Source organism: Phytophthora infestans, genomic scaffold, assembly GCF_000142945.1.
Source record: "Phytophthora infestans T30-4 supercont1.93 genomic scaffold, whole genome shotgun sequence".
Taxonomy (NCBI): Eukaryota; Oomycota; class Peronosporomycetes; order Peronosporales; family Peronosporaceae; genus Phytophthora; species Phytophthora infestans.
In genome coordinates this window covers 136341-163060 of record NW_003303666.1, presented here as the reverse complement: position 1 = coordinate 163060, position 26720 = coordinate 136341, and the positions used below count along the sequence as shown (strand labels likewise).

The window sequence follows — 26720 nt, the reverse complement described above, 5'->3', positions numbered from 1 at the left end:
CCGATGATCCGTGTTCTGCTGAACTTTCCTCATCTTGTGTACCCGTCGGTAGGGCGGGATCTGCTCTCTCGGTAACTTCCGAAGAGTTCAAGTGGTGAAGCTTGAGTGTCTTGGCGAGACGTGGGGATGGGGTGGAGCAGCAGTGGAAAATCTTCACTCTGCGTCCGTGGATGGTTCCGTATCCTAAGCGAATATTCGAGCTTATGGATCCGGGGCCTAGATCGTGGATCTAGCCGTAGGGTTGCCTTGCGGGTGTGTTCCCTTGCCTTTGTGTTGTCCTTTAAGTCGTACTTGCCGCCTCCTGTGACGGGATCTTGAGAGTTGAGAACCTCTAGGGTGTAACCGACCAAGTAGTAAATTCGGTTAACCTGTCGGATCTGCACGAGTAAAGGAAAAGCTCACTAGGTTGTAGGATCTGGCCAATGTATTATCCAGTTATCACTACCAACACTAGATTCGCAATTCCCAACCTTCTCCGAGCTCGTACGGCCAAATGTAGTTCCGGTTCTTGAGGGCGGGAAAGCACTTGCGTGATACTGTGCAAATTGAGGACTGTATTGATATTTAAGCCTATACCTGCCTGGGTTTCTACCTTCTATGTCTTTCATCTGCCAAATCCCTTACCAGGCTCGGCTGCATGTCCCTTCTTCCCTTGACCCATCATCCCAGCTGTATTATCTTCAGATCCACCGGATCCATGGCGTAATCATTATGGTTACCCTATTATGGGTACACTCATCAGGATCCAGGTCGCTTGGATCCACTTCACTTGAAAGTGTACACTCCTCGTGGATCTGAGCTCTCCACTCATCCAACATCATCTCGCAACCGTCTGTGATCTCCACTGTCCCACGAAAGTTCTAGATCCACTGCATCCATCATACCTATACCCTGGATCCAGGTCCCTTAAGGCGGGATCCTCCCTCCTTGGATCCTAACTCGAAAGCATAGGATCCGGGTCACCTCGCGGTGGATCTTGACTCCTCGTTAGCCGTGGCTACTAGATCCACCTTTAGAGGGCACCTACCATCCTTCCTTCATAGGATCCACACCCGATCCACTCTTGTATAGTATATCCCATATCCATTTAGGTGAATCCAAGTAAGGGTGGATCCGAGGTAAGTCTTGGTGGATCTTGCCTTCTCGTACATCGCTCATACCAGATCCATCGTCACTTCATACGGGGCGCTGCTCGTCATGGCTAATCCACCACCGGCAACTTGCATCCGTGCCAGCCAACCCAAATCCTCTCTAATCACTTGAGATTGTCATTGATTCGGGATAGTGACCCCGCGTCAGGCCCATTCTCTTATTTCTGAGAAAGCACTTTACCACAATTCAGGAGAAGGATGGGCTTACGTACCTCCAGCTGCTCACATTCGCGACGTCTACGAGGATTGAGACGCTGAAAAGCGTCGGACACGGCTCGATTCAGACGCTTGGACATACGGTGGCGAGATGGTGAATTGAAGAATGAAGAAATGACACAACGGGCACCAGTACCGTGGCTTCCATTGCGACAGGGGCAGTTGTGGTGTAGTGATTTCTCCGTAGTTGCGGATTATCACCCGTCGACAAAGACGTGACACCGCTCAAGTTGTTCAAGCGACGAACCCTCGGTCAGGTGATGTACGGAGACGCCAAGGTGCAAGGGACTCGACGGCGTCACCTCCGAACATTCAACGAGTATTGGATACGGGCATATGTCACTGAATCCAGGCTGTCCTTATTATTAATAATGGACTGGCCGGATTCGCATTCAGCGGACCATCTACGGTACGAACCCTCAGTGGCGGTTGGGATGAGTTCGCGGAATACTCAGCGACCTTTGGAAGACACGTTAACCGTCTGGGACAGGGCGCGGACCGTTAAAGATGCTCATGCGACAGTGCAGACGACGCTTGGCATGCAAGAAGATCCATAACGGATCATTGTTCACTTGATATTTGTATACTTGATTAGGACTTCTTATTAGGAATAGACCCGAAAGGGTAAGCTTAAATACAGAACAGAATTTCCACTCAAGCACACAGAGCGACGTCCGGCTTCAAGGTAAGCGTCAGGTCAAGCTTGTTTGAGTGTGTTATGCCTGTCGGTGAACTCGAAGCTCTGTAGCGAGGGTTCATCCGGCAAGGCCAAGAGACTTTGTGTATTGGCCGATTATTATCGGGAGGTTTTTACGTGACGGCTTATTGTTGCCTATTTGCACGACTGGTAGTGCTTTAATTGCCTCCCTCTTATTCTTCCAACCGAGGGTTGAACACTCGGTGATCCATTTAAAGGCTTACCCGTGCCTGGTACCCTTCCGCTGTTGGGGCCACGAGGATTCAAAACACCTGCTAGCTTTGCTCGTGCTAGTAGCGTGTTCCTATTTTTACTGGTTGGCCTATATAAGTAGTTTACAAGGTCCAGTTTGTCCCGGTGCAAGGGCAGAACTGGGGTCTTCAGGTCCGCCCGAACGAACGTTTACTATCCTAGTAGACGTATTATTGTGGGAACATCCTAACTACATTTGTAGCTAGAGTTCACGTGGGATTTCCAACACCACAGACGGGATAAAGGCTTTGGCACGTAAGTTCCTCCCCCTTCCACCGACACGCGTCATATGGTGTTACATGTTTCCGGGGAACACCTCAGTAGTTGGTACTGCATCTTGTGGGGCTTAGTTAGCGCACACACCATGCATGGAACCAGCTGGTTCTTGACGATGATGTACACCTTCATGTCTTCCATGAGCAGATGAGAATCCTCGCGAGTCATGTCGCTGCAGACAGTCGTCCAATTGTTTGTCGTGTTAAAGAGGGGGGGGATTCAGAATTCAGTGTTTTACTGCATGAAGAGGGTCCTTACTCTTAAGAAAACGGATTTAAAGGGCGGTGATTGGCTCACGGACTGACAAAGCGCTGGTTGTGATTCGCTTTTATTCAGTGGTGTGTAGACATCCTGCTTTGGTGTGGCACACGTATAGATTGTGCGGTGTGATGTGACATTGAAGTGTCCCACGTATACTGTGTGTGCTATCTCATTTTCTGTGTGGTGTCATACCTTGGTTGTGACGGGGTCACACAGCACCTTGCACAGAGGAAGTGCTTAAGGGTATTAACTACCCGAGTGGACGTAAGTCCACGTGTTCCCGGCCTCAGTGGGAACGGTTTGCTACTTAGAGGAGTAGATTTAAGACTGGTGTATTTATAAGTAATATAAGCTTGAGTCTCATACAAACTAGAGGTTACCTATAGTGAAGCTAAGTAGTCATGCACTGACTGGTTCCGAGAGCACCTGGTACCGTGTACCAGGTGTCCACAAGAGTGACGGGTCACTCTTTATGTAACATGGGGCACACTGGATTGTACCCCGTTACATCCTCCCGCACTTAACTGAGAATCACCTGATTCTCCAATCACAACTGATTCTCCAATCATAAGTGAGAGAATTAAAGCACCAAAAGGTGAATTCTCACACTGAGCAGCCACGAGACTGGCGCGGCTCTCAGTCACACCCACAGTGACTTGTGCTGCCAAAGCTCACTGGGATTTGCATCCCTATGCTCACAACTGTGTTGGCCGCAAAGCCTACACTCAGAGCTGCCTTAGCTCCTGCGCTAGCGCGCGTACAGTGCTCTGGCACAGGGTGCAATAGCATCCGAACGTGTGGCATTCGCCCACAGTTCGCACCAGAGGACACGACAGTCCTCGTGAACGCGTCCGGAGCATGGTGTCTCCCGCGAGGGACAACACCGAGAAGGGCAACACCTTCCCCAGCACTAGAGGGAGCTCTCAGCTCACCTCGGGCCATGCCTTTGGCTCCAGCAAGGATCCATCCTTGCGGGCGGAGCTTTTACCACGCTCTCTTCGCGTCTTGGTCACCATACCAACGGCGCTAGGTGTCCTTCATCGACACCGTGTACCGTGACAGTACACAACCGTGGTGTAGGTGTCTCCCATCGACACCATGTACCGTACGGTACTAACCTTTGGTGCGGTACGCCCACCACAAGGTTGCCATGTTTGGCGGCAACAGCTTCTGCTGTGCTGTCGCCTGAACAGATTCATGGCCAGTGCTCGCATCATGCACGACGCATGTGCAAGCACAGTGTACAGGTCCATGGGCCCGTACACGAGGTACGCTGTGTACGACAAGTACCACAGCTACCATAAGTGCTCCGTGCGCGTCATGTGTGTCATGCACGACGAGTTCATTACGTGAAACTCCTGGCAGGCCGCTCAACAGCAGCCAGTGCCGATGCACGGTACGTGCGTTGACAGAGCGCATCGGGTCGTGATATAGTGCATATCCTTTGCACCTATACCAGTGTCTGTCACAGACACCATGTACCTTGATGGTACTCGACCGTGGTGGAGCACATCTCACCACTATGCCACTGCGGCATTGGTGTCTGGCATTGACACCGAGTACTCACGAGTACCAACCCATGGTGAGGCAAGCAGCCATCACCACGGTGTCATGCTCGGCGCGGCACCAGTTACGACTGCGTGCGTTGCCTCGACCACCACCTAGTCAGTTGTGTGTGCACTCGTGCACCACACTTGGGTAATGGCTCCACGGCCCATTATACCCGGCGCGTTGCGTACATCACGTACCGCAACCGCTTTGTCGGCGGGTGAGACGTTCCGTTCACCCTACTCGACAGGTCGTTCATGACCAAGAGACCAGTGCGTTGATTGCACTAGGCCCGCGCTTCGCCTCGTGTGTGGTTGCTTGCAACCCCAACACTGCTGATTCGCTCAGCGATTCCGAGGCACCTTGCGCCAGTGGCTTTCTTCGCCACTATGTCTTGTTCGGCTAGAGCTATCGCAGCTCTAACCCGGCTGTTCGCCTCCAGCCTGCAGTCGATGTACATCGACGCCTGGTTCCGTAAGGAACTTGGTCTTACCTCAAGACCAGGGAGGAAAGGTATTTCCGAGCCTCTCCCCCACTTACACTCGAGACTATTGAGTCTCTCGTGGCTTGTGATAGCCACTGGCAGCACGACGGCTACATGCCTCTTGGAAAGTCAGGGAGGAAAGGTATTTCCGAGCCTCTCCCCTACTTAACCTCGAGACTACTGAGTCTCTCGTGGCTTCTAATAGCCATTGGCAGGTGCAACGGCTCTCCGCCATGTGCACTGCGTCGGTATGGTCGACCGCGTCGGCCGTGTCGACTGAAGGCATTCAGCCTTCGCGTCAGCAGTTTGAGTCTGCGCGACTTGACGTCGAGCGAGTTGCTCACGTTTGGCGAGGCCAAGACAACCTCGCGCCTCGAGCCAATGGCTCTGTGTGCGGCGCTATGTTACTCGCCTTGGGTGTGGAACTCTGTTACCCACCTTGGTTGTGTGGAACTCTGTTACCCACACCAGAAGCGCATACAGCGACTTCCTTATCAGTTATGGTCTGAGTGACCTTGCGTGGAACTTTGTTACCCACGCTCGGAGTACCGAATGTCGGTCTCTTAAGCAGCTTCGCTGCTTGCGGAACTTGTTACCCGCAGTGTGGACCTATGTTACCCACTTGGTGAATGCCCTTCGGCACCACCACTGTCGTAGCGCATACGGCGCGACGACCTTCGGTGTTGGGATCGGCTGGTGTGGCAGACCCGCACACACACCGGACAGAGTTGGTGTCCACCGACTGAGTCAGAGGAGTCCGGGCCCTGGACTCCGAGTCGCTTGAAGCGACGTCGGCCTGAACAAGGTTCAAACCCGACTTGCGGCGGCTGACGTGACGTGGCACTTCGTTACCCACGTCGTGATGTCTCGTTGACGACATCAGAGGCACTCGAGACCTCGTGTGGCACTGTGTTACCCACACAGAAAGCATGGACAATGCCTTCCTCTTCAGTTATAGTCTGGGCGACTGCGTGTGGTACTGTGTTACCATAAACAGGAAGCATGGTCATGCCTTCCTCTTCAGTTATAGTCTGGGCGACTGCGTGTGGTACTGTGTTATCCACACAGGAAGCGCATTCAGCGCCTTCCTCTTCAGTTAAGGTCTGGGCGACCGTGTGGTCCTAAATTACCCACCTGGTTAGCGCTTAACGGCATAACCACTGTCGAAGCCCGTACGGCGCGACGACCTTCGGCGTTGGACGCTGCTGGTGTAGCAGGTCCACACGCCGGGCAAAAGACCCATGCCCGTGGTATTGCCGCAGCGTAGCATGGTCTTGCTGTACGCAGAGCTGTCGGCGCGTTGACAGCTCCGTGACGCTTCTGCGTCCTGGCGGTCTGTATCAGACGCCCCAGTCATGACGGAGGTGGGAACATGACTCACCAATGCTCCGTCATAGACCTGGACTGGTAGGCCTTTCTCAGCCTTGCCACACCAAAGTCCGGGCTGTGCCTTATGTTCGGCACAGCCAAGTTGTTCATGGCGAGAACTGCGAGCGACACCGCGGTGCGCGAGTTCATCGAGCCATAACGTTCAGGTCCGTTGAGGACCATAGGTACTTCCTTCACCGTACCAAAGGCTAGTCCACCAAGGACCAGCCCACGACCGCCACTCTGGCATAGAGTGCAGTCGGATGTCGCTATGCCAAGCGACGTTCCGGCGGCGTATCAACGCCCTAGAACTCATCAAACGTTCAAGGGGTACCGTACCCCCGTACACCGAGTGTACTACCAGCAGCCCATCACTGCCCTTCACCGGTTTGAGAGAACCACGTCTCTCTGGGCTAAGTCCCGTGGTGTGCACAACCTGCACACCCATCACGAAGGCTTAGCGCTCTTCAGTAGGGCATACCGCCTCTAATGGTGGCCGGGGAGTCTTCGTCCACCTGACCGTGGCCTGCGCCACCGGACTTCGAGTCCACGGGCTGCCTTCTTCCCGAGGACTAGCGAGGGACACACACGCTGGTAGTGTCCATGTCCGCCGCATCCATAGCAGCGGACCAAGCTCTCGGCTGAGCTTAAGTCCATGGGTTTGGGCTCGCTGTACGCACCGGTATCAACTGGCTGCGGGACAGCAGGAGCAACAGCGTCATTGCTGCGATGCTCCGCCTTCCGAGGAACGCCATTCTCATCGTGGCGATGTTCCTCTTCCCGAAGAGTACCAGCCTGCTTGTGGCTGTACTCTTCTTGGAGGGCGATTCGAATCGCCTCCTCCATAGTTGTCGCTTGCACCCGGAATAGCTGAGTGCGAGCAGGACCGACCTTCAGGCCGTCCATGAAGACTGATGTCTTAACGGCTTCAGGCAGAGGATTCCCTGCCAGAGATGCCACCAACGTGCGCATCTCTTGCGCGTACTCCTGCAGCTCACGTTTACCTTGCTTACACGCGAGAAAGCGTGAGCGCTGGCGGAACTTGTTGTTCGCCGGTAAGAACGCGGCTCGAAGCTGCTCACACAGCTGAGCCCAGGATGCAAAGCATCCAGGAGATGTCGTCTCCCTGGTGTATGCCCAGTGCTTGGCACGTCCACCAAGGTTGGACAGGGCAAACGCCACTCGAACTGGCTCGTCCGAGATGAGACCCGCCTTCATGGCGATCTCCACATCACGGACCCAGAAGTGAAGGTTCTCTCCTTCCTTCCCCTCAAACGCGGGGACCTTCAGCCACACCGGCTTAGGCCTGGTTGCCTGCGGAGCGGCCATCGTGGCCTCCAAGCTCCCGCGGACGTGAGCGATGAGACCACGCTCGTAGGTCTCAAACGCGGTCACGCGCTCTTGTTGCTCGGCAGGCGTCGCCACCGCCAAGCTGCGAAGGACATCTTGTCCAAAGATGCCTCCCATCTTCCGAACAGACTCGTACTGTGAGTCGTTCAAGCGAGGAAACTCGCTTCGGTCCATCTTGGCTCAAACGTTGAGCGCACAGAGGATTCAGGTAGTTCAATCTACCCGCGATGGTGTTGGATTGACTACGAGTGCTACCAAGTGTGACGGGGTCACACAGCACCTTGCACAGAGGAAGTGCTTAAGGGTATTAACTACCCGAGTGAACGTAAGTCCACGTGTTCCCGGCCTCAGTGGGAACGGTTTGCTACTTAGAGGAGTAGATTTAAGACTGGTGTATTTATAAGTAATATAAGCTTGAGTCTCATACAAACTAGAGGTTACCTATAGTGAAGCTAAGTAGTCATGCACTGACTGGTTCCGAGAGCACCTGGTACCGTTTACCAGGTGTCCACAAGAGTGACGGGTCACTCTTTATGTAACATGGGGCACACTGGATTGTACCCCGTTACATTGGTTCTGTGTAATTTACCGGCTGTTTGGTGCCTCTATCTTTTTATAAAAAAATGGTTGTCAAGCACGATTAATTTTTTACAATACCGGTATCTCAAATTGATCGCAGTCATTCTGCTGGACGCACGCGATATGACTGTGAACAGCGACCGCCCCTCAGACGCTACTGTGGTGCAGTCCGTGGTGTCGCCCCCCAACAAGCACAGCCCCACGAGCATGCACAAGGACCTACCAGACGATAGCCTCACGCGTCTCTCGAGTCGCCTGCTGCAGTCCCGCGTGGGCCGTGACAAGCAGCGCTACGACGGACACACGCGGTTGCTGGCGTGCATTGTGATCTCGCGTCGTCACGTCGACACCAGCGACGAGTTCCTGCTCATCTCGAGCTCCAAGCACCCGACGCAGTGGATCCTACCCAAGGGCGGCTGGGAGACTGACGAGACTGTTGTGGAGAGCGCACTGCGTGAAGCCGATGAGGAAGCGGGGGTGCGGCGGCTAAAAGCTTTGGTTGTGCTGATCTAAAATAATGACTGTCGATACTTTTTGGCACAGATTTCGGGTGAGGTCGTGGGCGCACTAGGCACACTGGACTTCGCTAGTCAACAGGGCAAACCGTGTCGTTTCTACGGCTTCAGACTCGAGGTCAGGCAGGTCTTCGAGGACTGGGCTGAGAACACTCGTCGGCGCAAATGGGTTTGTCAGTCTGGCAAATTGATATGTATTTGCCTTTAGTTTTAATATGGCTGTTACTACTATCCACCAGGTTTCTCTTGACGAGGCACGGGAGTTGTTGCAGCACCGGCCCGAGCTGGTTGAGATGGTAGAGCGCGCTGCGGCACTTTAAGCACTCCAGCCTATTTATTGGCCGCCATATCATACAATATGCTCATCTTCGATCACTAAACGGCGCAAGTGCCATAGCCAAAAATGGCATCAAGCAGACAAGCAATCACTCCGACGAGAGCTGCCCCATCTCTGACCGAAAGACGCGAGTTGTTGCCCTGCTGAATTCAACGCTCGAAGTCTTCGAGTCGAAGCTCTCGAGCTTGCGTCTTCCTATACCGGTAGAAAGTTTCACAGTATTACAGCTCAGTAGTCTAGCATGGCACGCTAAATACAGCATGATTAATATTTACAGTACTTGTGCACGCATTGGTTTTCTCCAACCCGGAGGTGGCCGCCGTGCATACATGTACTACATGTACTTCGAAGTACCAACTTGGTAACCAAGCACAAGTTCGCTGTCACTATCCGGATCGCCATCATAGTCGCGTGGAGTCTCGGAGGGTTGTAGACCTGGCGTACTCTCATTCGGAGGACGGATGCCTCGCCGCGATTGGAGCGACCACTTCTACATGGTGGTGGCATCGAGAGGACGCAAAAATCGTCGTCATGTTTTTCACCGGATGTCATCCGAGTCGCCGCTCACCACGATTGACTTTTCCTGCTGTCGGTCGCTTTCGTGGCGATCGACACCTTGGCGCCATTACATTGGGGCTGTAAGCAGGGAGGTATCACTGACACCGTCAGCCGCTGTCATGCTGTAGCGCTGCGTATTTAAAAAGGGCTAATAATTGTCCAGCGAGAGCCATCTGCCCCATCACCACTCGATGCGAAAGAAATCGCACTCTCTTAAGGCACACGCGTTGGGCGTTCCAGGGCTCTGCGATGCAGCGGGTGGTGGCCAGCGCACACGTATATTACTCACGAGCACCGGGTGCTGAGAAAGCGGACTTCTGAAACGATTCCCAGCGTGAAAACCAGAGACCAGAGTGTCAATGCGACAAAATGTGCAAGCTAGGGGAATTAACGCGTCAAGAGACTAGAGTGACCGGATCTCGCTGGTTTCCATCGCTCAGTGAGATCCTCCGTACATGTATCTCAATGAGCTGAGAGCATGGCTCCGGCTTGGAACATGGATCTCTCTTTGCAGACAAAGCTCATGGTGGCACTACGACGCCAACTTAAAATGCGCGTAAGCAAGTTACCTTGGCAAAACGGGCACTACCGCGACGTCTCGATCATGGGGTCGTTGCCAAAAGCAATCGGAAGTTGCGGCGAGCCGACTCAACGACGCCCGCCGGACCGGCACGTGGTAACGAGTTCGCATCGGACCGCTAGCGTAGCGCTGGTCGATGCGCGACGTGTGTGTTTTTTTTCGTGGCTGATTCTAGAGCGCATCGCGGCGACAAAGTGTACAGATAATGTCGCAGTCGCTCACACAAGGTGAGGGTGTTGAATCATAGCCGCCGTCCATCGTCGTCGACGACAAGCGGAGCTCGTTAGCGATCAAACCACAGAATGGGCGCTGATTTGGAAGATTTTGGAGTTTTCTACACTTTTTGTGTGCAAATCGTGCTGTAGGTTGAAGCGATTCTGTCTGACTCGTTGCCTAACCCTCTATCCGGTTGCCTGGTCTCTGCACGAAACGCGGAAGGGAGTCAGTCCAGCCAGTCGGACCATCGCCAACGGAGACTTTTGTGTGCTCCAATATCTTTCGGCGGCGGCGTCTTCGTTGAGTGCAATGGTATCGGATAGGGGCTTCAACTCTGGCGTGCGGACCGGGTTGATCCCAGCGGTCGACGCTTGCACTCCTTATCTGTATTTTGCTGATACACTGAGCCTCAAAATCCACAATGCGGCAAGTGCTGTCGAATGCCTGGGATTCTCGCTGACGCACGTCCCACGCCGTCGAAGAGGGCGAAAGAGCCCTCTACAAAGTCGATGAACGCCGTTCATTGAACGGAGCACTGCGGTCCCTCGCAGACGAGGAAGGAGGGAACTTGTGCCTTGCAGAGACACGGCGTGGAAAGCGTAGGTGGCCTACCGCTCTAATACGTGTAGCGCCGCCCGCAACGTGCGTTTACAATTGCAGTTGTCATCATGAACCGCCAAGAGGCAATATCCACTTCCGTTATTGATAGGGCCCTGAATCCTTTCGTGTCAACCCGGAAACGGCTGGCAATCGTTATTTTTTCATCAAGCCACTTCCGCCACGACAATGCGCTGGTGGTGGCACCCACCGACGAACGAGCACGGCGGATAGATTCCGACGCAATCTTTCATCTTTAGCCCCGCACTGCGACCGCGATGGATTTCCTACGCTCGACGCGGCGGGCATAAAGCTCGATGATCGTGGGGCTCGACGGCACTTTGGTGGCCGGCTGTGACACAACGCGACGGCATCAGCCCCTACAAAACCGCAGTCAAATGGCACAAAAATAGAACTTTGAGCGGGATAGGGGTCGGAACTGGTCGTCCGATCGTCGTCGCGTGCCCTGTCATTGCTGGTCGCCCGCAACTCTCCCCCCGCTGTGAATTCATTTACCGAATAGACTCGTGGCAACACAGTGCTCTTCCTTCCTCTCGAAAAAGGCCCTCAAAGCACCGTACAACAGCTACAGCAGTCAGTCGGTATCGAAAGCAACAGGGAAGCCGAACAGATTCCGCTTCAGCCTTTCAACAGCTTAAAAACTCTCAGAAAAAAAGAACAATGAGGCAGCGCACCAAGAGCGTCGTGAACGTCCGCGAGTACTTCCGCATGGACGGCAGTGGCGCCCCCGAACAGGAGGACGACGACGACAACGACGACTGGATGGCCATCGCCATGAAGGGCGGGCCTCGTAAGGTCAGCATGGAAGTTGAAAAGCCCAGCAAGAAGGCACGCGCGCGTACGTCGACGTGTGACTCTCTGGCAGACACGGACGATGACTCGGATGGCGAGGAGGACGATGGCATTATGCGCATCCGAGCGTGCAGCCACGACCGCCGCATCAGCTTCGACGACGATGTAAACGTGGTCGAGATCCCCGCGCGCTCGAGCTTCGACGCCGACTACAAGCGCCGCGTGTGGTACTCGCGTGACGAGCTGCGTCGCAGTCAGGAGTGCTGCTAGGCAGCATTGGAACGACGCAAAACGTGGAGAACGTTTCTCTTCTTCAGGGACTGGACCCAAAGGTGTCGTCTGGTCAATCCAAGAGAAGAGAAGAAGAAGAAGAAGAAGAGAGAGAGAGAGCGCGCGACTGCTTTCTGCCCCCCAAGTGACTGAGCTACAATGTCTCTCGAGAGCTGGCGAGGCGTCCGAGGCGAGGCCCAGTTGGTTGTTTATTTATCGAGTCGAGCGTAGGCACAGACACGAAAACTTACATTAGGTCGACGGGATAAGTGCATTCTTGGCCAGGGTGATCCGAAGTGATAGGGTCCCTACATGCGAAATACACTCCTGAACGACTAGCATGGCAACAGCTTTCTCGTAACGTACATGCAACTACTTAATTTATCGTTATCAACGTCTTTGTTTCCGTCATTTCGTCAAAACTCTTCGTTTTTTTTTCACAAAGGCAACTTATAGGTATTAATACCGGCAACATCGTGTAAATAAACAATAACATCATGGTGGCACAGAGGAATCGATCCTCATTTAACCCAGCAGCTGGCACACGATCAGCTTCGCTGCTGAACGCATCACCGGGCCGCTCGAAAGCGCCATCATCTTTTGGCTTAAGCGATCTGCCTCCCCTTTTCGTCCTGTCGGTTGTTGGTTGTCGTGACCTTACGAGAGATGGAAGCTGCACTGGCCTTCGTTGATGCAGTACAGCAGCCGTTGCTTCATGATCTCACGAGTCGAATAGTCCGGCAGCTTCAGGTAGTTGGTGCACGTTGAGGCAGACGGCAACACGGCATCGTTCTCCTCGGTGCTGTTGGCATCGGAGGACTCGGTAAGCTTGCGCACCACCGTGAGCTTGGGTTCGAGGTTACGTAACCCGCCCAGCGGCAGGCGGTTGGCGCCCGTCACAAAGCGCACGAAAAGCCGCTGCTCGTCCACCGACAGCTCGCACAGAATCGACACCAGATCGGCGATCGCACGACTGTCGGCCGTGTAGCCGTGGTCGCACACCATGTGTTCGCGCAAGTCGACGCCGTCGCGATCCCACATGGAGCTGCCTGTGCCTCGATCGCTCAGAAGCGCCTCCAGCTCGCGTACGTCAAACGCTTGCAAGAAGCGGAAGAGCTGACGTTCCCCATTGCCGCAGATCTGCTCGAAGCCCTGTCTGAACGCCTGCACCTGGGTCTTGATCGAACGGTCCAGTAGGAATTCCAGATTCAATGACACATATCGGTGTAGTGAAGACAGCGTCACGGGCGTGTCCTGGCCGCCAGATTCCAGTGGTATATCATCGGCGCCGACCAACGTGAACGAGAGACACAGAGAATCCACTTTCGCTGTCCACGCAGCTACCTCTGATGATGCGTCAGCTTCACCAGATTCTTTCTTCTCTTCGTACTGCACCGCCACATCGTGCAAGTAGCGTAGCGAGTTGGCGATCGCAGGATCCAGCTCCTCCATGAACGAGAGCGATGTCTCCGCGCTCACGCCACTGCCAACCATCTTCTCGCCTCGCAGCGCACGTAAGAATGGACGAGCAAACGGCAAATTCAACAGCCGTTCGTCCAAGATCGCCTGCCCAACAAAGCGTCCCAAGAAGCGGAACCAAGTCAGCGCGTCCACTTCGTCTCCACTCAGAGACGCTGCGTCAGCTTCCAGACTCGAGACGTCACTAGACCCTGAGATAACAGGCGACTTGGACTCGTCCAGGCCGTCAACGCTGAGATATGGCTTGGGATACAGACCAAAGGGAGCCGTGACGGGTGGTCCACCACCCACGTTGACGCTAGTAAGAGCTGACTCGCTCAAGTAACTCAACGACTCCACTTCCGATTCCATCACCTCTGGACTCTGGGCCAGATGCTCCACCAACAGGTCCACATCCATGCGTGTAATGGCAGACGTCATGACATTCAACGGTGTCCCCTCGCACAACGGTGACACGTGCTTGGTCACAGCGCGATAATCTCTCTCAAACATGCGTCGACCTGAGCGCGAGACCATGCGCTCTCCATCCATCACCACAATGCCAGCATCTGTGCCAGGAAAGTTGACTGTATCGCAGTGTGCGCATTGTAATACTGGATGGTTCACCTTCTTACTGTGTCGAGGGAAGACCTTGGCTAGATACTGAGCCTCTTCGTCACTCAAGATCCACCACTTGAGTGTACAACCCGTAGCTTGACTGTCGCTTTCTATGCTGCTGGCGGCTTTGCAGTCACACGCGACAGCAGTAGAGTGCCAGTCGTGTTCATCTAGGCACTGGGCACACTGCGGAATGGAGTTTCTAGACGTCTTGGCTTTAGCTTCCTTCACGTCTCCGTCTCCTCTTGCTGCAGTCTTGTCCGTTTTCTTCTCGTAAGTTAGGAGTTGTCGATGCACTGAGCACGTCGGGATGTGCAGAGCCTTGCACTTGCCACAGTGATAGACAGCAACACGATGGTAGCCTCGGATCGTCAGAGAACTGGGGCCTTGTGTCTTGCTGGTTTCTGCTTCATCGTCAGCAGCCTCTCGTTTCTGCTCCTCGTTGACAAAAGTTCGATCTTCATCTCTCCACAACTGCAATCGCTTGGCCTGTACCTGCTGGCACACGAGCGTAAAGAACTCGGTGGTGGGTCCCAACCCCGTCCCAACCTCGCCAAGGAACTCAATCTCAATCACTGCCTTCTTCCCACCGTAGATCGCCACGAGCTTCATCGCCGACTGCAAGAGACGCGACCGCGCCACTCGCACCTTCAGTCGAGGCAGCTTGACCATCTGAGAAATACTGTCCAAGCCAGACGTCCGCGTCCGACTCGATCCGTCACGGAACCGACGACGACCAGAAGTGCTCGGTCGTGTCTGCTGCGTCGGCGTTGGCTCTTCCATCACCGCTTTCCTCCACACTGATCGACACAAATACTGAATCGCTCTGGAACATCCACACGTCGTCGCGTACATGAAATGGCATCGCGTCTCGAACTCCAGAACGAACGCAAACTCGTTCACGAGACGGAAACACCACTCCGGAAGGGAATTCGTCACCACACGAACAGGTTGTTGCAGCGCTCGGCGCACTTGGAGACTCAGATAGCTGTTCACAAAACTGAGAGACACTCCGAATGACTTTCCCGTGCACTGCGATCGCACCAACTTCAACAACAGCAATAAGTCCCACACATCGTCCCACCGGCCCGACACGACGGAATCAGAAGACTGACAAGTTGCAGCGATCTTGGAGTCGTCAGCAGTGGACAATGAGTTGACGGCTTCATCAGAGACGCTAGAATCTGAGGAGGAGGAGGAGGCCGCCACTCGGAACGTGACGTCATGAGGCGACGCGGTCCAAATACGCGACCGAGACGACGTTGTAGACACAGGACGCGTCTTTCCAGTCGTCTCGACGCCCCCAAACTTGACGATCGCTTCCAGAATACTCATGTCCGGCGGGAGCACCTGTCCTCTGTAGACTGCGACAACTCGTCGCAGCTTCACGACATCGTTGGCGAACTCTCCACTCTCGTCGATATCTCCGGCTTCTTCACTGCCGGCTCCTGTGTCTGCCAACTCGTCAAGAATGGACTCAGTACTGCCACCGCGACCAAACAACTTGTCGGCAATAAAGTCCTCCATCGTCTCAATTCGAGCAAGAGGCTCCACCAACACAACGGTGTCGTGCACAGTGCGGCTGCTTGCCTTGTGGTTCCTTCCATCCCGCTTCGTTGCAGCTGTCTTCATACAGCCCAGAGACGATTCCTCCGACGTCTGTTCCTCGCAAGAGTCTGTTTCCTGTGTACTGTGGTCTTCGTTATCAGGCTCTGCAGCTGGTTTTGTCTCCTCAATCAGCACGTGCACCTTAATATGCTGTGTGAGTTGATCCAGATCAGTCGCGACGCTGCCAGTGGAAAGGCCAGACGATCCACCAGTGCTAGAAACTGAGAACGCATCGTTCTCGGAGGAAATGGCATCTTGCAAGCACCTCAACAACGACGTCACAAACCCCAATCCATCGCTGCCGGCGTCTGCCACTTCCAGCATCTGAGAAAACGCTTGCTGACCTCTGGGATCTGACAGAATCTGGACGAGAACCTTCACGAGTCCACTGCACGCAATCTCGTGCGCAGTCAAGAAATCCTCCCCCTGAGCCACAAACCCACGGAGCTTCAGTAGAACTTGCAGCAGTGAGGACGTATGGGCTGAACTGGACGCCTGAGCTGCTTGCAGTTCGTCCACGAGTTGCTGCAACTGCGCCATAACGCTCACAGCCGCGCTTTCGTTGCCCAGATACTCACGTACAACTCGAGCGCATGTCGTCTGGATCTCCTGCATATCGCCTTCGCCTGTGTCTTCATTGGGTCTGGAAGCGTAGAACCGAATGATGCTAGCGACGCCGTGTCGCTCAAAAATGTCCTTGGCTGCATCTCGCGCGCCGGAATGCAGCAGAGGAACCTCAATGACCCTCAACGCAATCTCCACTGGGGTCAGATCGACGTCACTCTTGTCGCTGCGCTTAGAACGCAACACTCGAGCAAGGAACGCAGCGAGTCGAGACAACTCGCTCCGTTCTTGGGCTCCGAACAGCTGCTGCCTCGCAAGCATCAACGAGCAGCTACGGTAAATCACTCCGAGACAGTCGTACCGCACATCAGCGCGCGAAGTGACGTCGTACACACGAATGATCAATGGCAAAATCTCGTGTGCTAGCGCGATCATGGGGCGTGGGATGGTCTCCGTCGACGAGAGTTCCTCTGCGATGGGGAGAACAGCAACCACCAGCTTCAAAGTCTCGCGAAGGAGCTGGTTCTCTGAAATCACCTCTGGTTTGGCCAGCAACGCCGTCGCAATAGGCGGCAGCTTTACAAAACGCAAGTGTGACGCACTGGGGACGACTGTAACGCCACTCAGATCACATGGAATACACGACAGCAAACAGGACAAGAAGCGCAGGATTCCTGTGGGCGATACGTGCGACGACGCGCCTTCCAGACTGGCGTAGGACGTGAGTTTGGTCAGTAGCAGTCCGCAGATCTCCTCTGAAGCGACAATAGACGCGAACTCTGAGTTGTCCGAGAATGCGGTGCTCTCTCCGAGCTTCTGTAGACACGTGAAGCTGCTCTGCAGGATCTCGTGGTCGAATGAGCGCAACAAGTTGGTGATAAACGGCAGGCCTTGACGCAGCTGGCCTTCCAGGGATAAAGGGAACTCTGTACACAGCTGACAAACAATTCGAGCAGCGCGGCGCTGGATTTCCAGCGGGAAAAAGTCCACGAACTGTAGCAGCGCGACGATCCCGTTCTCCTCAATCACTTGGGTTCGGTATTGTGCACACAGTTGCGCTGCATTGGGCACTGTGGCTGCGGAGCTGAGCGCCTGTTCGCTCTTACACACGATCTTCTCTAGAATCTGCAGAGCCAGCTCAGCCACGTCCATGTATTCGATCTCCAGCAACTTCTCACAGAGTGAAGGGATCGCCTGTTCAGCAGTAGCTTTGGGGATGGCTGCGCTTGGGTACAGCTCCAAGATGGTCGAGAGTGCTCTGGCTGCCAGTAGCAGCAGCTCCATGGATGTAGGAGCCCGTAGGAGAGCCACGACGGCCGGGACGAACTTGTCCACGTTGAAGCCAGAGACTGCCAGCGCTTCTTCCGTAGACAGCGCCAGCGTCTCGCAGAGCTCTGAGAGTGCCGCCATCTGTGTGTGGACGGATTGATCTGCTCCGATCTGCTCCAATAGTCGCTGGAAGCGTGGGTTACCGCCTGAACCTTGGAGAAGTTGAGAGAATGGGAACATACCGCCCAATACCGAGCCATCACCGCTGTGTAGTTGCTCTAAAAGACCCCGAAGCGACTGAGGGACACCTTCGCCCTCTGTTTCGTGGGAAATCGCCTCTAGCGCCTCCAACATGCGTGCGGCGTTGGATCTCCGACTGCTAGAATCTCGACGCGGCGGAGAAGACGTAGAGGAGGCGGGGGACTCGAAGAAACCGCGCGCATCCTGCTCCTCGAACTCGTCGAAAGCCGCGTCTAGGAACTCGTCGTCATCGCGGCCGCTGTCGCTCGCACTGGCGTCACTCAGCGAGCGTCGCGCACTCATTCTTCCTTCCAGAATGGATCAGGAGAGACTGGTACCCCTCGAAAGAATGGCTCCTCGTATTAGTGACAAGTGATGACAAATGCGCGTAGTGTAGCCATGTTTGATGGGGAGCATTGCGTTTCACTATTGATGTAAGTTGAAGTGGCTATTCACAGTCAATTCATTTTATTTGGTTCACTTTGAAGTAAAAAGAAGAGTTAACCTTACATTTGAAAGCTGGGGCTGGCGGCAAGACGTCCACGCAGGTTGTCAGCGATCGTGTCGATAAATTGGAACGTGTCGAGGAAGTGCTCGCGCTTCATGTCGGAGCCGTGGATGAGCAACGCCAGGTCCTTCGTCATCTGGCCCGCTTCCACGCTCTCGATGATGCAGGCCTCTAGTTCCTCGCAAAAGAGCTTGAGCTGCTTGTTGTTGTCCAGTTTGGCGCGATGAAGCAGCCCCCGCGTCCACGCGAAGATGCTGGCGATCGAGTTAGTGCTCGTCTCGCCACCTTTCTGGTGAACGCGGTAGTGACGCGTGACTGTGCCGTGCGCCGCCTCAGCCTCCAAGGTTTTGCCGTCGGGCGTGAGCAGCACGCTAGTCATGAGACCCAGGGAGCCAAATCCCTGCGCCAAGATGTCGGACTGCACGTCACCATCGTAGTTCTTGCAAGCCCAAACGAATCCTCCCTTAGACTTGAGGCACTGCGCCACCATATCGTCAATTAGGCGGTGCTCATACCAGATCCCAGCAGCCTTGAACTGCGTCTCGAACGACTTCTCATACATGTTTTGGAAAATGTCTTTAAAGCGGCCATCATAGCGCTTGAGGATCGTGTTCTTGGTGCTCATGTACAACGGCATTTTGCGCTCCAGGGCGTACTCGAAGCAAGACTTGGCAAAGCCCGTGATGGACTCGGCCGTGTTGTACATGCCCATGCCAACGCCGCCGTCGGAGCCTTTAAAGTCGTACACGTGGTACTCCTGGGGCTCGGCGCCACTTCGAGCAGGCGTGAACGTGAGCTTGAACGTGCCAGGCTCATTTGCCACGAAGTCGATGGCCTTGTACTGGTCACCGAAAGCGTGGCGGCCGATAATGATGGGCTCTTTCCAGCCAGGCACGAGCTTGGGAATGTTCTTGCACACAATGGGCTCGCGGAAGACCGTGCCGCCCAGTTCGTTGCGCAGTGTGCCGTTAGGGCTGAGCCACATCTTCTTAAGCCCGAACTCCTCGACGCGCGCCTCGTCGGGCGTGATGGTGGCGCACTTGATGCCGACGTTGTGCCTCTTAATGGCTCGCGCGGCTTCAAGCGTCACCTCGTCGTTGGTGGCGTCGCGGTGCTCGATCCCCAGGTCGAAGTACTCGATCTGAAGGTCAACGAACGGCAGGATGAGCTTCTCGCGAATGTCCTTCCAAATGATGCGCGTCATCTCGTCGCCGTCAAGCTCGACGACGGGGTTGGCGACGTGGATCTTCTGGATGTCGGTGCCCATAGTGGAAGAGTCTTTAACAGGGTTGAATACGGGTAAAGTGGCAAAAGCGAGAGTGAGAGAAGCGCAATGCCAGCAACGCCCAGACCGCCGGTAAATGTCCGTCCTATCGTACAGATGACGCACGCAGAAAAACGGCCAGCTTACGTCGGCGATGTCAAGGATCAAGATAAGTTTCGAGAAACGCCATCTGATTGGCTTATCAAATTCTAGTCTGTCAATGTGATTGGTCCTCCGGACCTCCTAGTTCCAGTGGGATCATTCAGGGGTGTTGGAATTTCTGCAACTTGCAGTTGTTGAAGTAAACCCTCGTTTGCTTAAGCACATGTACATGTCCACTGTATCTGCTACATGTACATGTATTACTGGAAACGCTAAGCGATTCGCTAGTCGCTTCGATGTGGAATTTGGTATTTTTCGGCAGCCGTGCGGAGGCAATTGCCCTGCATACACTGCAGTTCGACACAAATCATACGATACTACTAAGTTAGCTAGTTGAAAGTTTTCTATAGAGTTGCACTCTCCTCGCTATACCGCGTGCGTTCATGAGCACTGGCAAATGTGGGGGAGCTATTGGATCGCTGCCGAGTCGGCCGATCTACCGGCTCGGCATCGTCTGCTGCTGGCTGCTGGTCACCACTGACACCTTCCTCGAGAGCAGCATCTTTAATGCCAGCAGCAGCTTTGACTTGATCGTCATCCTGCGGGTTGGCCATTACGACGTCGGCACCAGTTTCGCTACTGTCGACCTCCTCCCTTTCTGGTAATCTGAGCTCCGGTAGCTTATCCTTCGCAGATGCAGCTGAAGTGGCTGTTACGGTGCTGGCGCTGGCCTCGAGATCGATCTCCTCCATCTCGTCGTCGTCCTCGTCGTCAATGACGAAACGCGGGACACGCGCGTTGTTGTGTGCCATGGGCGTCGGACTTCCTTCAGACGACGAAGTGTCGCCAAAACCTGTCGCGTTGGGGCCTTTACGAGCACGTCCAGTGGACTCACCTCCGCGTTGCAGCATGTAATCTTTGTATGACGGCATAAAGTTGTGGTAGGCGTCTGCTAGAATATCCGAGAGACTTAGCACCTCCTTCATATTATTCAGCACCTCGGAATCCGGTAGTCGGTCGAGATTTTTCTTGAATTGGCTCGAGTTGAAGGCCAGCAGGTGAACGAAGGCGAACAGAACCATCTCGACACAGAGGATAAAGTCCTTCCAGGCAAAAGTCTGCTCGTTGGTGATGCCTGGGATAAAATCCAGTAGACTATTCTGCCAGAAGGTGAGGAACACGACGCTCTTTACGGCGAAGAACTTGAGCACGGGGTTAAATGGCTGCAGGATGTGTCTCGTGGCGAGGTAGAAGATGTACAAGCCATATAGGGCCAGAGAATAAGAGATATTGTAGACCACTGCGAGAATCAACTGGTAGGCCAGTGTGTGGTACTTGCCACAGGCCAACATGAGTAGAGACAACGCTGCAAAGATGGGCTTGATGAAGACGAACTGGATCGTGGCGCGCTTGCACAGTCTCAGCAGTCTTCCATCGCGTCCGAGCGGATCAAAGCAGCGGTTAATAGGCCACGGGTGGCGGATATCCGGCTCGCTTTGCATCTTCAGCACACAGACGGATTCTCCGCCTGCGAAGCTCAGCACAAGAGCCAGGAACGAGTAGACCACGAAGGCCTCGTAGCAGTCACGGATCGAGTCGAAGTACAGCGCCTGGTTTACGAACATAAGCGACAGCAGCGAGCCCATCGCGTAGACTGGTACGATTACCAAAATGCGCACAATATAACGCTGTAGTTGCGGCCGTGAATAGTGCGCCAAGTGCTGCACAATGTTGTAGACACTCAGAAGAGTCGCCAGCACGCAGCAGCCAAAGGCGATGAGCAGACTCGACGCGCGGTGGGTCTCCACCCAGTTAAGAGGCAGCCCCAGCACCTGTGCGTCGCCCGTGGCATTGCCCAGCAAGAGGCTGGACTCGTTAATCGCATGCATCGGAGTGTCCATGGCAGTCAGTTCTCGACTGGCGCTTGGTAGAGAAGGGAAATGAACAATGTTCATGTCATGAAAAATGGTAACGACTCAAACCCGACTAAGTACGTGTTTTAAGACACCCTATTGGTGGATATTTGTGTTAGAGGCTGTGATTGGCAAGAAAAATAAAGAGGACGATGGAGTCACACGGCATCTTGCCAGTCGCGACTCGACGGCATCTTGCGATGGCGCACTGCATTACATGTACTATAGCAGCGTGGTACAGTGCATGTTGCTTCTCGAAGTGTGAGCTGAAACTGGGTAATTATTTTAATACATGTAGGTTTGTGTGGTTTTCTGATGACGCCAGGTGCACTGAATATGGCGGGACACCTGGCTTTAGAGGTCCATTCCGTCTCACCAGCACGTATTATTACAATGCAATTACAATGTAATAATACGTGTGTGTGTACGATCTCGTCCGGAAAATCGTGCTGCATGATGTTTCAGCTGTGGGTTAGCGGTAAGCGCAGTAAAACACTTGAGCACCCCCAACGGACTGTTCGAGAATGCCGTGTATTTTATAAGTCAAACGTCATGATGATATCTGAGCTTGTTTTAGGAACTTTCTTTTACGATGCGAGCTTCTTTTGGCGGCAGCGACTTCCTATTAGGCGGCAGCGACTTCCTATTAGGACGTCGCTGCCGCTAAAAGAAGCTCGCATCGAAAAGTCACGTTATGACAATAAAAAAGCTTAGTTGACATCATAGGACAAAAAAGGGCCAAAAGTAAGCGCCTTGGCTTGCATCATTCAGTGCTCTTACAATCAAATAAAAAATTGTACTGGGCAATAATCATTGCAATATACCGATCCCCAATAATAAATTATTCAATTATTTTGCTGTATTGCAAGGGTCAGGACGGGGCAGTGGTTATCACGCCACTGGCTTGGGTTCGAAGCCCACTGCTGCAGGGAAGGCTGGTGACTATCATCTTAGCTGGGTTATTTTAGCCAACCAAATATAGCCGGCGACGGCAAGATACGAGCCAGCCTGAGCAGCAGTTTTGTTGGGTTCTGATAAAAAAAACATAAAATTAAATTTGGAAGAACACAAAAAAAGAAGTCTAAACCTTTTTTTTCGGCAGCGTTGTAGCCCTCAAGTTTCTCATCCGCAAACTACTTTCTAAATATCATCAATGCCAACAAGCGAGGTGAAGCTTTAAAGGTCGCGATTCGCTCGTAGAAACACGAGCATCTCAAAGTTCGCTGGCAGCAGACTTGACCGCCGTGGGGTGAGAATTAGCTTGCACTGTGAAAAGAGGCGCTCACATCGGTTGCTAGTCGGCGGCAGTTGGCTCGACAACTCGTCGTACTTCTGTGCTGACGCGTGGCGAGGCTTCTTGGCTTGTCGGAGTGTGGCTGTAGCGAAGTCCACCTGCTTGGTCGGCCGGGCTGAAGAAGGTTGGACGACCAGAAAGCCCGCTCAAAGACAGGAGAGTGCACGATACTGGCATCAGCCTTGAGGTAACTTGCCGTTACCGGGTACTTCACCACCACAGCGTCGAAAAGGAGCCGGACGTCAGCAAGCGTTAGCTCCTCGCTCTGCAATTTTACGCATACGCTGTCAAGGTCACCCAGCTTGCTCAGAAGCTGAACAATGCGGCGGTGATGTGGTGTAGCGGGATCAGCAAAATCTGCGAGATTGCCAGATCCAACTTACCAACTGCGCCCAGACACCGACTAACGGAGGGGGTCCCCCGATGATCCGTGTTCTGCTGAACTTTCCTCACCTTGTGTACCCGTCGGTAGGGCGGAATCTTGCTCTCTCGGTAACTTCCGAAGCGTTCAAGTGGTGAAGCTTGAGTGTCTTGGCGAGACGTGGGGATGGGGTGAAGCAGCAGTGGAAAATCTTCACTCTGCGTCCGTGGATTGTTCCGAATCCTAAGCGAATATTCGAGCTTATGGATCCGGGGCCTAGATCGTGGATCTGGTTGTAGGGTTGCCTTACGGGTGTGTTCCCTTGCCTTTGTAGTTCCTTTGCGTCGTACTTGCCGCCTCCTGTGACGGGATCTTGAAAGTTGAGAGCCTCTAGGGTGTAACCGACCAAGTAGTAAATTCGGTTAACCTGTCGGATCTGCACAAGTAAAGGAAGAGCTCACTAGGTTGTAGGATCTGGCCAATGTATTATCCAGTTATCACTACCAACACTAGATTCGCAATTCCCAACCTTCTCCGAGCTCGTACGGCCAATGTCATTCCGGTTCTTGAGGGCAGGAAGGCCCTTGCGTGATACTGTGCAAATTGAGGTCTGTATTGATATTTAAGCCTATACCTGCCTGGATTTCTACCTTCTATGTCTGTCATCTGCTAAATCCCTTACCAGGCTCGGCTGCATGTCCCTTCTTCCCTTGACCCATCATCCCAGCTGTGTTATCTTCAGATCCACCGGATATATGACGTAATCATCATGGTCACCCTGTTATGGGTACACTCATCCGGATCTAGGTCGCTTGGATCCACCTCGCTGTAATAATACACTCGCCGTGGATCCGAGCTCTCCAATCATCCAACATCATCTTGCAACCTTCTGTGATCTCCTTGGTCCCACGAAAGTTCGAGATCCACTGCATCCATCATCCTTTTACCCTGGATCCAGGTCCCTCAAGGCGGGATCCTTCCTCCATGGATCCGAACTCGGAGGTATGGGATCCGGGGTACCTCGCGGTGGATCTTGACTCCTCGTTAGCCGTGGCTATTAGATCCACCTTCAGGTGACACCTACCACCATTCCTTCATAGGATCCCCACTCGATCCACTAGTACATAGTGTATCCCATATCCACCTAAGTGAATCCAGGTAAGGGTGGATCCGAGATAAGTCTTGGTGGATCTTGTCTTCCTGTACATCGCTCATACAAGATCCATCGTCATTCCATACGGGGTGCCGCTCGTCATGGCTAATCCACCACAGGCAACTTGCATCCGTGCCACCAACCCAAATCCTCTCTAATCACTTGAAATTGTTACTGATTCGGGATAGTGACCCCGCGTCAGGCCCATTCTCTTATTTCTGAGAAAGCACTTCACCACAATCGCCTCCTGTACGTTGTCGGCGCTGCACAACAGCGTTCACGGCGTGCATTACCAGCATCCACTACCGCTTTCTCCCCTTCGCGACACATGTCTCCCGCCAAGCGTACCGGCAAATCGTCGGGCAAGGCCCCATCCACCACACCTCCGGTCAGTCCGTCTTCCATGTCGCCCACCGATCTGCGGGCTCTAGCCCAGGCTCTTTCCGATCAGGTGCAAACCCTGACGGCGGAGCTCCAGACGGCTCAAGATGCCCAAGACCAAGCTGCGTCTCTGCACACTACCCAGCTTCAGACCTTGCGAGCCCAAATCCATGACCAGGGCTATGGAGATCCCAGGGGGTGGGAGCACCGTGCGGCCTTTCGGTCGCAGGGACCTGCGACTCTTGTTGGCTGATCAGGCGGTCGAGATCCGCGACCTGACCGGACGGCTGGGATCGCCCCTCCCGTCAGCGAGATGTCATGCGGGATGACAACGACCACCTCCTTTGGGAGATGGCGCTCGCCGGATCTGAGATCCACCAGCTGCAATCCCGGATCCATGACCTCGAGCGGGATCTGAAGGATTCCCAGACTGCTAGTGCAGCCGCAGACGAGAGCTTGGATCGACTCCGTGACGAGTTGCGCCTGACCCAAGAGGAGGTGGTGACCAACGACTATGTGGGATCCAACCATGGCGGATCCACCTTAGGGTCGGCGCGTGGAGGATCTCCCGCGCCAAATCCACCTCCCTCGTCGCCGGATGTAGCTCTGGCTCAGCTTACTGAGGAGTTGCAGGATACCAAGGAGTCGCTCGAGAAAGCGTCTGCCGGACGAGAGTACGCGCTCGAGGAGTTCGTGCGTATAACTCAATTACGCGACGAGATCCAAGCGAAACTGGCGGACAGCGAACTCCAGCGGGACAAGGCGGCTACCGAGTGGGCGGCTGCCAAGCGTGCACAAACAGAGCTGGAATCCAAGCTTCGCCGCACGAGTACGTGGATCCTCTTTTAGTCCTTGCTAGTAGCCCCATATCCACTCGTTATTGTCCATCCAGGCGACAAATTGAAAGAAGCCGATGCGACCGCCGCGAAACTCCGGGATCAACTCGCTGCAGCCCAAACTCAGCAGCAACAGCTGGTCCTGGAGCGCGATCGTGGCTTATCGGAGCGGGATTTGGCTCGTCGACGACTAGCACTGGTGACAGCTGCCGTTTCGGATCCCCTTCCTCCCTTGTCGGGACCTTCTCGTACTGCCAGCGTCTCTGCTCCTCTCCCGTCTGTAAGTGGGGCAGATCCATCAGTTGCGAAACGTCTGCGTAGTGCGTCTCCCGCTCCTAGCACCGGATCCCCCCGTCCCCGTAAGCAAGCTCGAGCTTCCCCGAAAGCCAAACCCAAAACGACTCCGGTCTCTAAAACGTCTACGCAAGCGAGATCCACCTCTGCGTCCAAGGCGGGATCCACATCCGCGTCCAAGACTTCCGCTTCCCCTTCGAAGTCGGGAGCAGGATCCAAGTTTGGATCCGCCGCTAGATCCACATCTACCCCGGTGTCCAAGACTGGATCCGCCACTACGTCCAAGTCTGGTTCTGGACCCCAGACTGGGTCTACGGCGTCCAAGTCTGGATCTGGACCCCAGACTGGGTCTACGGCGTCCAAGCCTGGATCCGTTGCTACGTCCAAAGCGGGAGTGGGATCCAAGGCCGGATCCACTGCCAAGACGGGATCCACCGCTGGTCCTTCGGTGACGACGTCCGCCGTTCCCCAGCCCACTTCCATCAGCCCTCCGCCGGCCCGTACTGGACCCGGGAAGGGGAAGGCCAAACGTGTCATTCCCCCTGGGTGTGGACTTGGCAGCTCGGAGGACGACGAGGATGAGGAATCCGACTGGTCCGACGGTTCAAGACCTCCTATCCGACCGTCATCGAAACGTACGTCGTCCTCCGGCCCGTATCCCTTCACTCTGGGCGATGAGGACGATGACGACGACGACGACGATGAAAGTCCGGAGGATTCGGAGGAGGCTCGATCCGCTGAGGATGCTTTGGAGGAAGATGGCGACGGGCTCTATCCCAATCTCGATCT

At 54.3% G+C, this 26720-nt stretch overlaps 5 protein-coding genes across 5 annotated transcripts; 2 read left to right on the top strand and 3 right to left on the bottom strand.

Annotated features, from left to right (window-relative positions):
• Positions 1-8305: 8305 nt before the first annotated feature.
• On the top strand, positions 8306-9017 carry PITG_19405 (uncharacterized protein; the record flags this gene model as incomplete). Its single annotated transcript, XM_002996978.1, has 3 exons — positions 8306-8659; positions 8726-8866; positions 8937-9017. 3 exons carry the CDS (start codon positions 8306-8308, stop codon positions 9015-9017), a joined length of 576 nt encoding a protein of 191 aa, XP_002997024.1.
• A 2649-nt stretch (positions 9018-11666) lies between these two features.
• Positions 11667-12068, top strand: PITG_19404 (uncharacterized protein; the record flags this gene model as incomplete). The annotated part of the gene is made up of 1 exon (XM_002996977.1): positions 11667-12068. One exon carries the CDS (start codon positions 11667-11669, stop codon positions 12066-12068), a length of 402 nt encoding a protein of 133 aa, XP_002997023.1.
• A 657-nt stretch (positions 12069-12725) lies between these two features.
• On the bottom strand, positions 12726-17939 carry PITG_23159 (HECT E3 ubiquitin ligase, putative; the record flags this gene model as incomplete). The annotated part of the gene is made up of 1 exon (XM_002996976.1): positions 12726-17939. The coding sequence occupies one exon, from the start codon at positions 17937-17939 to the stop codon at positions 12726-12728; it is 5214 nt and encodes a 1737-aa protein (XP_002997022.1).
• Positions 17940-18331: 392 nt separating this feature from the next.
• Positions 18332-19600, bottom strand: PITG_23158 (isocitrate dehydrogenase, putative; the record flags this gene model as incomplete). The annotated part of the gene is made up of 1 exon (XM_002996975.1): positions 18332-19600. The coding sequence occupies one exon, from the start codon at positions 19598-19600 to the stop codon at positions 18332-18334; it is 1269 nt and encodes a 422-aa protein (XP_002997021.1).
• A 503-nt stretch (positions 19601-20103) lies between these two features.
• PITG_19402 (uncharacterized protein) lies at positions 20104-21654 on the bottom strand (the record flags this gene model as incomplete). The annotated part of the gene is made up of 1 exon (XM_002996974.1): positions 20104-21654. One exon carries the CDS (start codon positions 21652-21654, stop codon positions 20104-20106), a length of 1551 nt encoding a protein of 516 aa, XP_002997020.1.
• Positions 21655-26720: the final 5066 nt, after the last annotated feature.